Source organism: Drosophila kikkawai, chromosome 3L (assembly GCF_030179895.1).
Source record: "Drosophila kikkawai strain 14028-0561.14 chromosome 3L, DkikHiC1v2, whole genome shotgun sequence".
NCBI lineage: Eukaryota > Metazoa > Arthropoda > Insecta > Diptera > Drosophilidae > Drosophila > Drosophila kikkawai.
The window spans coordinates 8,996,483-9,013,263 of NC_091730.1; the positions used below are offsets into that span (position 1 = coordinate 8,996,483).

A 16,781-nucleotide genomic window follows, 5' to 3' on the forward strand; every position below is an offset into this window, starting at 1 on the left:
TCAAAGCAAAAATACATGACTTGACATATGATAAAGAAAACGTGTAGTTTTTTTTCTTTTTTTGGGAGATAACAATAAGTGGTTTTATTTACACTTGACAGAGTTGAGTAAAAGAGAGAGAGATGCCTCGGATATATAGCATAGATTCACACATCCTTCTCGTTTGCAATTGTTGCATTTAAAGCATTTTCATAGATATACATTACAGATAGAAAGATAGATACGACTGCTTCGGGACTAAGAGCTATACAATGATTGTGTGTGCTCGCTTACACCTATAACTTAGGGCTAGACAGGTTACAATTACATCCTAGAGTTGCTTTTGCGGCAATTACAAAATGGGAATTCTAACATTTCGCTTACAGAACACACGCTCGGGTTTAAGGTTTTTCTTTTATAAAACTGGAGTTACCGAGCTTGCTCCGCTAGCTCCTCCTTAAGGATTAAGTCCAATTCAGCTTTAGTGGCTTCTATGGCAAATATCAGAACATGATGGGCTTGTCCTTGCACTGATCTATTACATAGCCGGTGAAGCGCTTCAGAAACTTGGGATACTCTCGCTTGTAGACGGCCCTCAAGGCGCTGGCAGGCGCCCAGCCACCGGGATTAACTGGGAATGGAGAAAAACACGCTTTAGTAAGAGAGATTCTCTTAGTTTCCCCTTCAAAAATACTTACCCACAGAGCAGTAGGTGATTTTACAGGTTAAATCTTCACGATTCAGAGGCTGACCCTTGACATAACCATCGGGCAGGTGCGTCTGGCAGGCCAGTATGACCGTGAGGAAAATACGCACACACTTGCCATTCTTAGACTCCTGTTTGGCATACTCCGTGGAGTTGTTGCACACCACCCACATGTCCCGGGCGCCATCCTCCAGGTTATCGGTGATCTTGCGCATGTGCGACCAGAATTGTGCATCTCTTTGACTGGCTGGCCAAATACGTTTGTGGGTTTGCAGAAAGAGCAGGGTATCCGCCGAGATTTTCTCCAGAATTGTGCAGTCCTCCAAGGTGGCTGAATTATAAATCAAACTGTTAGTTAAGGAAACTCTAACTAAATTCCAGCTAAAATCCCAACACTTACTCTCCCAGTCGTTGCGGAATTCCGGCATAAAAAAGTAATGGCACATCTCTCGCGCCGTCACACCCTGGACCGTGTGATAAGCCTTTAGGGGGTCCATCACCAGCCCATTGACCTCCTCCTCGCGTTTGTACATTTTGATCTCACCCTCGTCGGCAAAGATTTGCCAGCCATTGCCGTCCTGGCCAACGCCCTCGCGTGCATAGTGCAGCTGCTCCTTGCACACGCGATCGATCTGTACGGGGGGATAAATCCAATTAAATCCAATTAGATGTATTGGCAATTTCCGTTGCTTACCTCCGGCCATAGAGCATGGCTCTTGGCCTCGGCACCCGTGCCGAATTCCTCGCGCGCCTCCTCGCCCTCGGCCACTGCCTCGTGGGGCACATTGACCAGCGTCTGGGAGATTTGGGATTGCAGCCTCAGCTTGAAGCGCAGCTGCATGTCCTCCTCGATTTTATCCAGGCCCGTTTCGACCGCATCAAAGAACTCATCCTCGGGCAATGTGGAATGTGGACCCTCCTGAAGAGAGTGAAAGGAAAAGTTCAAGTAAGAGGAAAGCTTGGGCTAACAAATATCTATATATATCTATGTATTTATCTTTCAAGGTTCGGCCTAATTAATTTTAATGACGAAACCGCATTCAATCCAATTGGAAAGAAATGGAACGTGCTTTGTATAAATTAATCGACGACACTTGTCGTCGTCTGTGCAGCCAAATGGCCCAAGAAAATCCAATTTATGCTGTTGTTTTTTTTTGCGAACGGAGATTCTCCGGCTGGCATGCGTAATTGGGCGAGCATAATGGACACAAAGGCGCATCATTGTGCCATGAATACGTAAGCTGAACCATGCCAGACGGGGCTTGGTAGTGCTCGTCCGCCGGCTGGAGTCCCATTAAAGCAGTGGAAACCCCCCAAAGGAAATGCTATTAAAAGGAACTTTTTAAATTCCATTAACTGAAAGGGTACTAGGGAAAGAGGTAAGACCATAAATAACAAGGAGTTGGGCTTTGCTAAAGGAGGAAGGATGAAATAACCAGTTAAACTTTGCAATTTAAAAATGAAAAAATTAAGAAAAGGTATTCAAGAGCTTTTTTTCCTAATAAAATAATCAAAAAGAGTTCTTAATAAGTCCTAAATATTCCAAAATATTTATCTAAATATTATCTACTATAGTTAGTTTATTCTTCCTTTATAACTAGTGACCACTGTACCCTAATCTGACGTCTGCTGGGTGGCGCGTGTATCCCCAGAACGGCAACAGGCACCCAGTAAATGCCTCGAATGGAATTTTTGCGGAATTGAATTTATATTTATTAATTAATGCAGACATGTGCGCGGCCACAGGCGTTGAAATAAATACGCCCCCACTCAAGTGCATCATCATAATCATCATCTTTATCGTCGACATTGGCCACGTCTTCATCTCTGGCCAAGTGGCGCCTTGGAATGTGGGCCAGGCGATGAAGTCATGGCCTGTTCAGCGACGTCGCCTTGTCTCCTCTTACCAGGCTCCTCCACGAATTTACCACGAATTCTAATCGAAAAAAAAAGTGTCCTTTTTTGCACAGCAGGAAATTAAGCGGGAGAGAGAGTCAGATTGCGTGGTGAGAGAGGCAAGCCAGCGAACGAACGAGCAAGCGGTGGGGGTAGCAAACTAGCGTGTCCACGCGAATCCTTCCGCTTGGCGCAAGGACACAAAACAAACTGTTGCTGGCTGCCAGCAACCAGAGCCTCGAGAGCCAGGACAACGAACGGAGAGAGTGCGTAGAGAGCCCAAGAGAGAGAGTGTGTGTTAAAAGCGAAAAGCCCCGCACAGTCAAAAGCTTCAATGAAAAGGATTTCTCGCATTTAAATCATAAATCAATGCGTGGGGTTTGCCAGGCATTAACAGAGGGGAGTCAAGTGGCGCAGGAGCAGGGGTAGGAGAGTGGGAGGTGGCCCACAAATGAGGCCAATTTTAGTTGTAAAAACCCAGCAGCAACTAACAACATTTAATCCCTCTCATTTGGGGGAAAACTTTAAGACACTAAGAAAAATTTTAGAAATAGTTTGAGAGGAAATACTAAGAAGATAAAGATTAACTAATGAAGTAAGTAAATAATAAATAAAGGAAATAATTCGTGATAAGCAAATGTAAAAACAAACATAGTACTTAATTACTTAAAAAATGAATACAAATAATGACAGAAAATCGTGAACAAATCAGTTTAAGAACTTCTAATTTATTTTTTCCATACAAATAAATATAAAAACAAGTAATAAAAAACCCTAGATAATAAATACAACTCCTAATAATGATAGAAAATCATAAAGAAATCTGTTTTACTATTTCTAATATATTTGTTTCTATACAAAAAATAAAAAAATCAAGTAAATAATAACTTTAGGAAATAAATACAACCCCTAGGAATGCTAGGAAATCATAAACAAATCTGTTTAAGTATTTTTTATAGCTTAAACTCAATTCTTAAATCCCAACTTGTTGACTTTTGTATATACAAATTGCACAGATAAAACCCCACACATGAAGTTCATAAACTGAAGCATTGGGCATTTCGCTTGATAAGCATTTAATCTTTACAAATTCCTATCTAAGCACCACACAATGTGTTGATATTTAATACAAGTTTTGTTTACAAACTTTGCATGAGCTACACCAAAGAAAATATATTACCAAACACGATTTATATGACAGATAAAATAAATAATAAATGAATGAAATAATGTATATATATCATTACTTAATGAGACCTATCCCTTATGAGCTCATTTGTTAATCTTATAAACAGTTTAGGGTGCATTTAATTAACACCTTTAAAAAAATTCCACTTTTTTTCCAAAACACTCCTTAAAATGTAAATTTTGTTTAGATATTTTTCGTCTGTGTACCATAATTTGTTTGACTTTGCCCTTCTGAAAACCGGAGCGCCAAATAAATCGCGCCGAGGGCATGCCGCCTTAGTTTTGTTTATAACTTTGTATATATACGAATGGGTATTATTTATATTTATGTATTTGTGCGTGCCGCGATTTCAGATTTGCAACATGAGCCAGCACAGCTTGCTCGGTAAATATTTTTAATAGCTCTTTCAATGCAACCGAAAGGAATTTCACAATCTGTAGCACAGCACACTCAATTAAAAGCGACAACGACATCGGCGACGACGACAAATATGAAAAAGAGAAACGGTTTCGATTTAAATTGTTTGCAGCCGCCTGGCAAAAAATTTGGTTATGATTTGTACGTGTTGGCGACTCGATTGCTGACCGCCGACTGACCACCACAAACCTGGCTCATAAGCCATTAAGCCGACAGCTGTAAGCCAGGCTAAAAACAAGCGGACAGGTGGGGAGGCTCTGTGGAAGTAGGTGGATTTTGAATGCTCTTTTTTAAGGCAGGAAATACTTTGGGGATTGAATTGTGTTTAATAAAATATTAATATCATATTTAAGGGATTATTACAAGGATTTTTAATATTTTATTAACACAATTAACACAAAGATTAATCTTTGAAAATTCTTTGAATAGGAATGTATCAAGCTACCTATGAAACTAGGCATAGTTTGTCGTAGATTTTAACCCTAATATCCTTAATCTTGTTCTTAAAAACAAGACTCCCCATATTTATCAGCTTTCTATCAACAAATATACTCGTTTCTCACCAACTGTTTTGATGATTTGTCAACCTCAATGTCTGCAATATTGGAATCGAGGTAAATCTTCCTCCAGCAAATGCCAGTCTGTCATTCTGTCAATTCAAACTAAAGAAACCGTCTAGACGCCCACTTTGTTCGCTTCACTAGTCGCCATTCTATGAAACCAAGAAGCCTCTACCAAGTCGAGTACTCACTACAACTCCATCATCTCCATCATCATCATCACATTTCCTACAATTATTGGACGTGTGCCATTAAATTGTAATTGAAAGGGCAAACAATTCAAACTTAACTAAGGCGGAAATGGTAAAAGAGATCATTGCATGTGCCCTCTGATAAAATCAGAACATGGGGGACTCCGTGTCAGGTCCATGATTCAATCGAAATCGCTTAAATAATAGTACGGCATGTTCTACTTTTCGTAAATATGATGAAATCTCTCTCGTCTGACACAACGTCGAACCGGCAAGTGTTTATTTTAAGACGCACACCAATCGCACGCAAATCACTTCATGGATTTAGCTGGTTTTGTTTGCTTGCTTATTTTCGGTGGGAACGTGTTTGGCCCCGATATGCGCGGAATACTGACCGTGAAACTGATTTCGCTTTGAGTTGCTTTCGGTCACTCTTATTACAAGTTATAAGGTGGAGGACTTACCTCGAAATCTGGGCCAGGATATGACAAGCGTTTCATTTTCTCGATTTCCTCTTTGAATTTTCTGTAAAGGAATAAAAAGCAGAGGAATTTTAAGGCTTAGCTTTGTAGTTTTAAGTAAAAACTATGTTAATTCTATTGTTAATTTGTATAATACAGATCAGCAGTAATTTATTAAATATTTTAATTATCCAAATGCAATAATTTCCGAAATCTAAGCTTTTTTTTAACTATAAAATCTCAAAGAATCCCTCTTTCTATATTAATACAAAATTATTCTTAAGAAAACTTGAAAATACAGTCTCCTTAGGTAACTCCCCGATTTCAACCTACTTGCTCTGATCCTCGGAACGACGTCGCTTATCAATCTCACGCTCCAGTTTCCGCTTCCATGAGTCATCGCTCTCGGCAATGATTTCCAGGCAGTGCTGCAATGTGGTGAGCACACCAGACGTAGTTGCCCGAAACGTAATGGATTCCCCCTGTAAATAAAAATACTCTTTATCTACATGGATTCCCCAAAGAATTCCGCTCTACTTTACCTTGAAATCTATGCACTTGAGGCCATCGCCCAGATCCAAAGGCTGAGCATTGTTCTTGTTCAACTCCGAGCAGGCATCAAAGTAACGCTGCAGGGTCTCGATCTGTCCAAATAAAATGTCCTTGAAGGTCTCCAGTTCACCAACTTTCTCGCGGAGATTCCGTTGAGTCTTTTTCAGGCTTCCGCCGCTGGTCAGCGAGATAGTGTTCGACTGCAGGCTCATGGTGCTGCCATGGCGTCGCAGCGAAGTGGTGTCCGTGCTGCCAGTGTCCTCCTTGTACAGCTGCAAGACCTCCACCCAGTGCATGCGATCCTCGCTGGTCTCCGCCCGCAGGCACCAGTTGTTGAGGTTGTTGACCACCACATCGAAACGCAGTTCATCGGATTCGTGGGCCTGGGTAAGGGAAATATAGCAAATAAGTTACAGTTCAAGAGGTGTAATTATGGGCAATTAATGTGGGAATTAATATATTCATTAATTGCAAAAATTCAATGCTAATGAGAAAACCAAACCTATAATTATTTGCATTTATTTATAGAAAAATTTAAGTTCTGGAAATACTTATTCATGATTCATTTCTCTTAAAAGATAAGTCATGAAACAAGGCTACAACTGTCATGATTAGCTGAACATTTCAAGGACGAGATTAGACCTCAATTTTCCCCCCAAAATTAGAGTGCAAATTACAGGAATGAGCTTTGTGTTGAGTCACCACTTGTGTTTTTATGTGGTTTTTGGCAGTTTCGACAGTATAAATAGATAATAAGTACACACTACACTCATTGTGTGAAACACCCTTCTTGCCAACACGCCCTCCTGTCAACAGCTAGCCCGAACGAAGCCATTAAAGCCTGGACAAGGAGAAAGAGCAGGCGCCACCTCCTCCCCCCAACCCACTTACATTGATGACTTCAATTTGGTCTATTTTCGTCGCCAGCAGCAGCAGCAACGTTAATTGATTGCGCTGCATTGATTGCGTCGCTTGGAATGGGAATAGGAATGGGCTTGAAAGTGGGACCCGGGACAGAGAATGGAAATGGAAATGGACTCGGCATCGACTTGGGTCATCGAGTTTTGTTGCTTTGACCGAAAAACACATGCGCACACACTCACGCCCATTACTTTTTTATTAGTCCAATTGAAAGCACTTGCCGGGTGGAGATTTTGCTATCCCGCCCTGACTGTAGCACCTACCTTAATGGTGGCCTTGGTCAGGCTGATGGCTCCGCGACACCCAAAGTCCGATTCCGACTCCGATTTGTAGTAGGAGAGGGTGCCATCCTTGAGGACTATGTAGCGCGGCTGCCAGCCATATATGTAGTTGGTCCACTTGCTCAGGTAGCCACGCAGCTCGATGCTGTTGTCCAGATACTCCTCCTCCTCGGAGGCGTCGCTCTGTGACCCAGCGGCCGCCTCATTGCTGGAGGGTGGCGATGCCGATACTGATACCGATGCAGATTCCCCTGCCTTGCTCGTCGACGCCACGTCCATGTCCAGTGAGTGCTCAGTGCCAAGTTATCTGCGAGTGGTGTGTGTATCTTAATCAGCAGGTTGCCGCCGCAGAAGATTAAAAATATATTGCGCCACGTCCGCGCAATGTAAACAACTACAACGCCGCCCGGCGGCTCCGCGAGCGAGCGTGCTGGGCAATTGAAGGCTGAAGGCCCATATCGTGATAATCCAATTCAATCAAGCAGAAGCAGCACATCATCACTATATCGCCTGACTCATTTCACTTCGCTCGGCGGCGGCCGCCGCTGCACCCTGTGGTTGCTGTTGCTGCTCCGGTTCGGGAGCCACCGCTCCTGAACTGGAGGAGGGTTCTGGATTTTCATCCCCTTTGGCCCCCGCCACTTGCAACTCACCGTTCGCTTATTGATTGTCCCGGCGCTCCGCAAACATCTGTGCAACACGTAACGCGCGCTGGTTGTTTTAGGTAAATAAAATAAACGAAAAGAACTCTCTTGCCTGCAAAAACCAAAACAAAGCTGTCGAGTGTGACCAGGCGGGGAGTGATGTCAATCCAGCCTTTTTCCCGTTAAATTCAGCTTTTTTTAAGTGTGATTGCGAGAACTGTAAAACAGCGGCCAGTGGAAACTCTTCCGTTTTTTAGAAAATTAAACCAGTATTAAATATAATTTAAATATAATTCTTTAATATATATTTTGCACTGCACTAACTCCAATGGCTAAAAATCCTAGTGCTGGAAAACGACCAAAGAAATGATGTGTTCACACTGGGCTAAAGTGTAAATAGTGGTTAGTGTTAAATAACGCCAGTTAATAACGTTTCCCGTACCAGTTTGGCGGGAATTTCAGTTTAAGTTTTATTTTGCTTAAAATAAATTTAAAAACTATTCAAAACGAGGGATATTTATTTAATTTTACGATAAGCAATATAATAAATTATTTTTTTGAATTCAACGTAAATAATTATATAAAAGCAAAAATGGTAAAAAAGTATAAATCAACAATAAAGTCAAGAACATAATACCGAACTCCACTAAGCCTTCCAAACACAGCGACTGTCTTAATCCATATTAATAAACAACGTATTAAGTTACCCTACTTACTCAGTGTCTGCTGTCCAGCTGCAGTTGCCTGTGAACAGTTCCCGATTAGAGTCCCCCGATGGAGCAAGGAAAACTAAAAGAAGCCGTTCTCTATCTGCCCGAAGGACATGTCTTCTTCCATGAGGGCATCAAGCTCATCTCGGACTACGGAGAGATTGACGACTGTGATGCGGACTGGCTGGTAGATGCTGAGGCCATTTGCCAGGTGCTGACAGAGGCAATGGCCGAGAAGGATGTGGTCTACAAGTACATGCTAAAGCACCTCCTAGCCACAGCCACGTTTTACAGAGGATCCAAGATAGACTTTCCGCTGGACTTTGAGCAGTACCTCCGCTTCCGGATGCCCTTTCCAGTGACGCCTGTCTTTAACTCCTCGCAGCCTGGTTACATCAACCTGTTAGCTCCCACCTCGCATCCCATGGTGAGCAATGGCTACGTGAATCCTGAGAGTGTTCAGCTCCTGCTGCGGGGAAACTTAAGGGATGCAATTAGGCGACTAGACGCCATCCGTTGTCCCAGTGGACTGCAGTACAAGTTGAGTTATCGAACGCATGAGATTGGGGATCAGGGATTCGTTCACGAAATCCTAGGCTGCGAGAAACGCGTCTCTGGCGGCATGCCCAGCGTTGTGTCCTTTGTCTTCCTGCCGGCTTTGGAGTTCAGTTTCGCGGAACATCCGCTGCCCACGTTTGTGCCCTCGGGACCAGCGTGGAGTCACTGCTGCAGCAGCACCTTCTACTGGCTGGCTCTGTTCCAGGTGTATCCGCACTTTGACCGCCGCAGCTTCTGTCCCTATGTGCCGAGGATGCAGGGTATCCAAGATGAGAGGATGATAAAGTACAGGAATGTCCTGCGCCTGCTGCTACGCATAGGAACAGGCAATAATATACCCGATATGTCGGATATATTCGTGCTAAAGGGCCTGCACTTTTATCGGCTGAGATATAATGCCAACTGTGACTGCAATCTGTCCTTGCCCACGCTTTTTATAGAGGTGAGTGGAGAATTTAAGCCGGAGATAATCCATTTAAGGTAAAGCTTTCCATTTACAGCTCCTTGGCATTCACAGGGAAATCACCTATAACGAGGCTTTGCAGCGATTCGTGACCTTTGGCGGGCAGCAGGCTCATTGGATGGGGGATGCCACCCGGCTGTACAGCATCACCAGGAACGTGGCCATGTTCTACTATATGAACTGCATACCTGTGGAACACCTGAAGCACCTGTTTGGCATTATTTAATCATCAATTCCTCTGGGAAAATGTCTGCTAATATTACGTATACGCAGAGTGGTTTATGTGGAAAAAAGCTGCAGACACAACACAGTTGTTAATGGGAATTAATTCTCTATTTATTCGAGGCTTCTCGAGGGAAATATGCCACAATTACAATTATTTACAGACCACAAATACAAACAGAGACCCGAGTCTCAGCAGTTAACAACAACACGCCTACGAAACTAACAATAAATACAATGCGTAAATAAAATAAATAATATTAAATAAATAATAATATTAATTAGTAAACGTTAACTACAAACAAGTGACTTTGAGCATTCCTAAACCTAAAATCTAGACGAGGTCAACAATGGAAGTTGCAGCCGTGGAGGAGCAGGAGCGGTATCAGGAATTTTCCTACATAAACACATCGTTGTCTCGATCTCGAGAGACGGGCAGTTGGATCACCTGCTCCTCGTGATACTCTCCCTTGGGTCTATTCGTTGTGGTTGTCCTTTTCGTCTTGCTCGCGGGCGCTGGCTTGGTGTACTTGCTGGCCAAGGCCTTGAAGATGCTCTTGGGACAGGCCTTGAAGTAGGGAAAGCACTCTCCCGGAGCCTGCTTGCCTTCGCCCACCTCCTGAGCCTGGACATAGTCGGGTACCAGCTCCGAGAAAGGCGATTTTTTGACCCTGAAAGGGAGAGAATTTTTGTGATCCCAGAAAAAACTTGTAAAAGTTATCCCACTCACGTTAAAAACAACTTGGTCATCTCGCCAAAAACACCGAACTTCTCCAGGCTGCGGGAGTGCATCTCACAGATGGTTCGCAGCAGGCAGGCCTTGCCGTCCATCCCAAAGGTGGACAGAAAGTCCTCTACTACACCATATAACAGCACACGCTCTCCTCCATGGAAGATGTGCTGCAGTCCAGCAGGCAGTTCTGGAAACTTGGGTCCCTCCTCCTGCACCTTAAAAGAACTATCCTCGTTGCTCCTACTTTGCTGCTCGCTGAGATCTCGCTTCCTGCGCTGCACATGCAAATACCTGGCCACATACTCGCCCACCATGTGGCCAGCCTCATGGCCAAAGGAGCGGGCAAAGAGGGGAGGCAGATCTCCCAGAGGATTCTGGTTGTCCGTCAGCCCCAGCTTGTCAAAGTCAACTATGGTGAGAGATCAAGAGATCAGTTAAGAGTTAATAGAAAAGTCAGTACCACTTACTGGTGACTGGAAAACTGATGGTCAGGTTGGAGAAGAAGCCCTCGGGCGGATGCCGTACCAGGGGCATGGCGATCGTAGGGGTAAATGTCAGCGATGTGCCTGGCGGCAGGGCCAAGCGCCCATCATCCGTAATCCAGATCAAACGCTTCTTACGTATGTGTGGTGTATCTGGGGAGTCGGATTCATAGTCCGGCTTGGCCAGGGCCTCGGCATCCGCCAGCTGTGCTGCCAAATCGAAATCCTGGCCAGCAGCATCCGGCTGTCGATTAAGTGCACAAGTGATTGGACACAAGCAGACAAGTGGCAGAAGCACCAAGAGGAGGAGAAGGTGTTGACGCCTTAACGCGATGTCCAACTCCATCATGGGTTGATGCTAAGATGGTGATAATTGTGAATAAGTTGATTAAGTTGAGAGAGAGAGTAAGATCTGTAACCACTTAATACATCATCTAAGGTGGTTTAAAAGATGGCTTTAAGTTTGAATCAAAACAAGGCTTATTAATACCTGGATTATAAAGCTTTTTGTAAGGTAATAAAGCGCTTGGCTTAACTGGAAAATTGTATACTAATCATAATAGTGTTTAGATGTTAATAATAATGTTTAAAGTTGATAGAGCAACAGGTAATGGATCGATCATTCGGTGAATGATGAGGCTATTGAGAACGTGTTAGTAGTCTAATGACTGTATTTTAACGAAAAGTGAATACTACTTCAATTTCCTGTATTTATTTAAGCAATCTTTCCAGTTTTTCTTCAATTTGTAAGCCTGATAAGATTACTACTCCTCTCTCCTTTGAATTTCTTTCAAAACAAAACACTTAGGCAGCAAACTCGATTAGTCTGGGAGTTCCATTCCAATTCCAATTCCATTTACCATTCCTGACTGGATATGATAAAAGACTGGCCTAATGGCTATCATTATACAACAGTTGTATAACAGCAATTGTGGCCAACATATAGACTTCACACACACCGTTCTGCATCCTCTTCCCACACCCCCTTGTACCCCCTCCATCAAACATCCCCCTGTTCTTCTGAGTTTTTCTATATTTTCAACTGGTTTCCCTGCTCCGAGCGCTTTGTTTTGGCTGCCTGTCGAACGAGGTTTTGTGTTTTTGGGAAAGCTTCTCTCTCTGGACATTGTTCCAGCTGCACTTGTTGAAACCGTTAGGCTATATGCTAAGGCATCAGAGTCACAATACCAGAATTGGCAAGGTGCGTGAGCAGCAGTGAAAGCATGTTAACAAATTGATTGATAATTCTAATCGAAACTCGTTGAGGCAGACGAAGATTTCACCCCGAATAGAATCGAAATGGAGCAATAGCAACTGCTCTCTCTCTCTTTCAAAACGCACTTTTACCGCACCATCATCGTCAATGATGCAACTAGGCGGAGGAGCAAGTTCTCCAGCCGGTTCGGCTATCGATGGCAATGGAGTGTTTGCAGTTGGCGATCCGTTAGCGATCCAAGGCGATCATTAGAGGCTGCAGCAGCACCAGCAGCAGCACTTTCCCAAAGGCTGCAATTTGATGGCCAACTGGGAGGTACAGGTTCCCCCCAGCTATATCTAGAATCTAGACCGAGGAGGCATTCCAGGCAGCTGCTCCACACACAACGCCGCCGCCAACTCAAAAGGTTTGGCCAGAGAGTTTCTCCCAATTTGACACTGACATCAAAAAACTGAACAAGACATCTCATACGATGTGGGTTAAGGCCTTAAAATATGGGATATATTCATCTAGACAGGGGTTTTCTAAAGAAAATAATTACAAAATTGATTACACCCACCCAAGGTTAACGGATATTTAAACGTGGTAAAAATAAATTAAAATTCTTTGAAATATGACTAAGCACGGGCCTTGCCAAACTAGTTTATAATCCTTGCTTCTCAATCCAATTAGCCAAAGGTCTGTCAGAGTTTCTCCACATTTTGACACTGATACTTGGAAATTAGGACTAAAAACCAACACGCTGTCAGGCCATTACTTTGGGCGTTACCAACGAAATGTAGATGAGAATTAATTGCAGTCTTGAAGGCAAAACGGGGCCACTAACTAGGCTGAAACAGGAGCGAAGTGCGTTGAGGAAGCGCCACAACTGGCCCGTCCAGTCCATCCCAGCCGGGTTAGTCTCACTCTAGCCAATCCACTTCAGTTGACAGAGAGGCGGCAGACTCTCGCTTATGGCCATGACTGGTGGCGGTATGTTACTCATGTTGGCCAAGGATCATTTTGATTTCTATGCGCAATTAGCAGTAGAGCAGCAGATGAAAACCAAGTCGAAACTCAGATGCCTTTCAGGCAGAATGTGTTCCAAATGTTAAATCAAATACTACAACTAATACTAATCAAAAAATGAGATAAAAATTTACTCCTCAAATTGTGTAAGTGTATTTTTTAGACATTTTAGGGAAGAATACTTTGAATAAAGAAAGTTTTTAGTATTAAAGGTTTAAAATAACTCATAATTTGCTTATGATAGAGAATTACAATTAAAATTTGGAAATTTCATAATCAAAAACAAATACAGTAATACATTGAAATAAATCTATTAATTTTCGACAAGTCCAAAAACTATAAATTTATTTAAAACCCCAAGCTAAGTTTTCTCTATGTCCTGTCACTCTCTAAGCGAAGAAAACATTTTTTGGAAATTTGTTACACAAATGTCAGCCACAAGTGAGCATTAGATAGCCACCTGTTGTTGGCCAAATCCATCTGCCAGGTGATTTACCCTACGGTGGTGCAAGTGCAATGTGATGGCAGACACAAACAAACAACAAACACGCAACAAATGTCAGGTCGGAATGCCACATCCAGGAGGGAAGTGAGTGAGCTGAGACGAGACAGACTCTGAGGCAGAGACTCTCCATCTCAAAAGAGACAGTGGAAAGCCTTCGCAACTTATGGCGAATTAGTGCAGCGAGCTTTAATTGGCGGCTGCTAAATATGTCCATGTCCGTCTGTCAGAATCCAGAGACTCTGTTTGCTTTTACGATAAAGAAATTTACTTAATTTTTTTTGCATTGAAACTGAAATCGAAAAACTGGGTCAGCAGGTGAGCGCTGGCACTTGAGATCGACAAAATAATACTCGTAATTTTGATTATTTCATTCCCGATTGCCTTCGAAATTGACACACGCCGAAAGGTTCGGTTCGCTTCGGTTTGGTTTCGGTTCAGTTCGTTGCTTAAGTCTTTCGTTTTAACGGGCACGTTGCACCCGCACTCGCAGCAGCAATGGTGCTGAATAATTAATTAAAAATCAACAAAAACAAAAAGCAATGCTTGCGAAAGGGAGGAAAGTGCAAGTGGTGTCCAAGTGTCCGGCGGATTCGATGTGCGTGCCTCGAATAACCGAAGAAATCAATCAAAAAGAGCGGGGGTAGAAAGTTGACAGGCGATAACGCCGGATGCATGTCAATTAGGTAATTGGTAATTTGGGTTTTATTTTGTAAGGTTTTTTTTTCAGCGAATTCTGCGTCTGGCTGGATCTACGGAGCTGGAGCTTACATAATTTGAATCCGCACAATCGGCTGGGAAAGATCTGACTGCGTGAACTTGTCCTAGTTTCCCTCTGGCTCCTTCTAATCGTGTTTAAAGTTTAGTGAGAGATCACGCGTAGGTTTCTTTTGCCAGACAACACGATTTTCACTTGGCCAATGTCGATCCTGTCAAAGCCTCTATGGTTTCTCGACTCGGTTTTATATTTTGTACTTTTTTTTCGGGACACGTTCCGACAACCGCGCGCGCTAGCGTTTGAAATTCAACTAAAGCGGCCAGCGGCCGTGGCGAGCGATAAAAAGCAACGGCGAACGGGCCAAACTACAATGCATAAGCAGCAGCGAAGAGCCAAGAATCCAGGCGGGGATCGGATCGGGCCAAGTCGGGGCAGGCAGAAGCCACTCGCAGCCGAAACGGCAAACCAGTATGCGAGTTTAGCCTGGCAAATATATACGTTTGATATTCGTGGTCGCTTTGGCTCTCGGTGTGTGAAGTTGCCAATTTGGTATTTGATTTCCTCTTAACCCGGAGCAGGCTCTGCCTGGGCGGCGAAGTAGGCGGAGATCAGGTCTAGCGCTGGGAGATGAGTGCTGAGAGCTGGGAGCACTTCTTAGCCTGGCATACCAGTGACTCACTCAGGAGGGTTTTCCTGGCCACGGAATTAGGTCGCAGGTTTTTTCTTGGAGGGAGATTTCAGTTTCTAAGGCTTGCCAATTAATTTCTCTTGTACAGTGCACATAGAAAAATAGTGTTCTGTTAGATAAGATAATTGTTTGTATTACTAATTACTAATATTTAAATATTAATGCAGGTTTATTTATTATTTAAACTTTAAGAAAAATGTTATCTCTATCTTAAAAGACGAATAATGAGAATGTCCTATTTTTCGTGTATTTCTCTGGGACCTCATATTTTTTTCTGTGCATGAACGATGTCCATCACCATCATCCTAATCGTGGGACAAGTTCTCTGGCAAACTCTGCTCTAAGTCAGCCGCAATTAAACTTTCCATGCGAACTGGATGCCACTCGATGCCAGTGCGTGTGTGCGCATCTGGCATGCGGTTTCCAATTCGCTTGGCAATCGAAGCAGTTGCTGGTCAACTCATTTGCATACAACGAGGAGATAGAACATCTTGCTTGGCCGCCTCGCTTCCGCTGCGGTTTGAAAGTGAGTCTCGTTTCGCCGCCTAGAACTGGAAATTTTCAAATTGTAGGTCAAGGTCTCTGGTCACTGGGGAAAGAATTTGTCTCTTTGCAAATTCATTGGGGGAAATCTTTTGGGGAATTCTCTGTCTCATAAAAATATTTACTGGCCCGTTAAGTAAACTCTTTAGCGTCAAATGGCGCCATCATCAAGGTACGTGGTGAAAATTTATTGGAGTCCCAGGCGTTATCAGAGGGCCTCTGTACTACGTGATGGTCGCTTTAATCGGGCTAAGTACACACCGTGCTTCACATGGATTCGCACGCACAACCGAGGCTTTCCATTTGCGATTCATTTAAATAAATCGTCAACATATTTAAAGCCTTTATTGCGTAATGATTAAATCTAACAATAAAATTTCCATTTCCAAATGGCCGGTGCGAGTTGGCATGTCGATATTGGAAAATTTTATGGGCTAGGCTTTCTTAAATGCAATAGCCCACATTTTTATCCAACGGAAATAAATCATAAAAATAAAATGGAATATAGTGATAATGCCTAAACTGCAAATATCATTCAAATTGGTGAATTACTGCTGCATCTAAGAGAAAAAAAACTTAAATAGTTTTGTTTAACATTGAATTATACTATAATAACAACTAGACTTTGTACAAATATTAAACCTGAGCTTATTTAATATTTTAAAATTAAGCCGTATTTTCAGGTGATAATACTAATTAATAAGTATAGTTTAAAACAAATTACTCATAATTTAATTTAACGGCTCAAAATCTTCCAAATCTAGCGGGAGTTTTAAGAACTATTACTCTTGCAACACTAGCGGCAGAATTTGGAACTAACCGGATAAGGCAGCACTGTTGCCAGACTTGGTGCGTTGCCAGACTTTTCGTTCATGGGCGACCAAAAAACATCGATACTATCGATAGTGACATCGGTCTCCCTAGAAAATGGTAACAATTGTGGTTGGCCACACTATGGTGTCATTCCCTGTTTTTCCCGTCAAATTCAGCTTATTATTAGGTGTGATTGCGAAAAATTTTAAAACAGCGGGCTGCGGGAATTCCAGTTCTAAAAAAAAGAAAATTAAAGCAGATTTCTAAATGATCCTGCTACTAGGCCCTAACTAACTAATAAATTTAACAAATTATTTTTAAAAAATCA

At 42.8% G+C, this 16,781-nt stretch overlaps 3 protein-coding genes across 4 annotated transcripts; 1 reads left to right on the forward strand and 2 right to left on the reverse strand.

The window, feature by feature from the left end:
• Window positions 1-47: 47 nt before the first annotated feature.
• On the reverse strand, window positions 48-7,938 carry cert (ceramide transfer protein). Its single transcript, XM_017164094.3, has 9 exons — window positions 7,807-7,938; window positions 7,136-7,460; window positions 5,942-6,334; window positions 5,733-5,881; window positions 5,403-5,463; window positions 1,380-1,604; window positions 1,086-1,317; window positions 678-1,016; window positions 48-610 (listed from the first exon to the last, which is right to left on the reverse strand). Exons 2-9 carry the CDS (start codon window positions 7,430-7,432, stop codon window positions 483-485), a joined length of 1,824 nt encoding a protein of 607 aa, XP_017019583.1. The 5' UTR covers window positions 7,433-7,460; window positions 7,807-7,938; the 3' UTR covers window positions 48-482.
• A 591-nt stretch (window positions 7,939-8,529) lies between these two features.
• LOC108072639 (uncharacterized) lies at window positions 8,530-10,008 on the forward strand. 2 transcript variants are annotated; one of them, XM_070285995.1, is made up of 3 exons: window positions 8,530-8,934; window positions 9,271-9,507; window positions 9,566-10,008. In XM_070285995.1, exons 1-3 carry the CDS (start codon window positions 8,572-8,574, stop codon window positions 9,752-9,754), a joined length of 789 nt encoding a protein of 262 aa, XP_070142096.1. In that variant the 5' UTR covers window positions 8,530-8,571; the 3' UTR covers window positions 9,755-10,008. The 2 variants fall into 2 exon arrangements, with proteins under 2 accessions (XP_070142096.1, XP_017019357.1); XM_017163868.3 differs by having other exon boundaries at window positions 8,530-9,507.
• Window positions 10,009-10,119: 111 nt separating this feature from the next.
• LOC108072671 (uncharacterized) lies at window positions 10,120-11,317 on the reverse strand. The gene is made up of 3 exons (XM_017163907.2): window positions 10,951-11,317; window positions 10,481-10,892; window positions 10,120-10,421 (listed from the first exon to the last, which is right to left on the reverse strand). The coding sequence occupies exons 1-3, from the start codon at window positions 11,312-11,314 to the stop codon at window positions 10,148-10,150; spliced, it is 1,050 nt and encodes a 349-aa protein (XP_017019396.1). The 5' UTR covers window positions 11,315-11,317; the 3' UTR covers window positions 10,120-10,147.
• Between the last annotated feature and the right edge of the window lie 5,464 nt (window positions 11,318-16,781).

What these genes read in the sequence shown, in the direction of transcription:
- LOC108072671 (XM_017163907.2), bottom strand. Translation starts at nt 11,314, where the DNA reads ATGATGGAGTTGGACATCGCGTTAAGGCGTCAACACCTTCTCCTCCTC. An exon ending in CATCAGTTTTCCAGTCACCA is followed by an intron (nt 10,893 to 10,950) that starts GTAAGTGGTACT and finishes CTCTCACCATAG; the next exon opens with TTGACTTTGACAAGCTGGGG. An exon ending in ATGACCAAGTTGTTTTTAAC is followed by an intron (nt 10,422 to 10,480) that starts GTGAGTGGGATA and finishes TCTCCCTTTCAG; the next exon opens with GGTCAAAAAATCGCCTTTCT.
- cert (XM_017164094.3), bottom strand. Translation starts at nt 7,432, where the DNA reads ATGGACGTGGCGTCGACGAGCAAGGCAGGGGAATCTGCATCGGTATCA. An exon ending in CGTTCCGAGGATCAGAGCAA is followed by an intron (nt 5,464 to 5,732) that starts GTAGGTTGAAAT and finishes ATTCCTTTACAG; the next exon opens with AAAATTCAAAGAGGAAATCG. An exon ending in AATCACCTACTGCTCTGTGG is followed by an intron (nt 611 to 677) that starts GTAAGTATTTTT and finishes CTCCATTCCCAG; the next exon opens with TTAATCCCGGTGGCTGGGCG.
- LOC108072639 (XM_017163868.3), top strand. Translation starts at nt 8,572, where the DNA reads ATGGAGCAAGGAAAACTAAAAGAAGCCGTTCTCTATCTGCCCGAAGGA. An exon ending in TGCCCACGCTTTTTATAGAG is followed by an intron (nt 9,508 to 9,565) that starts GTGAGTGGAGAA and finishes TTCCATTTACAG; the next exon opens with CTCCTTGGCATTCACAGGGA.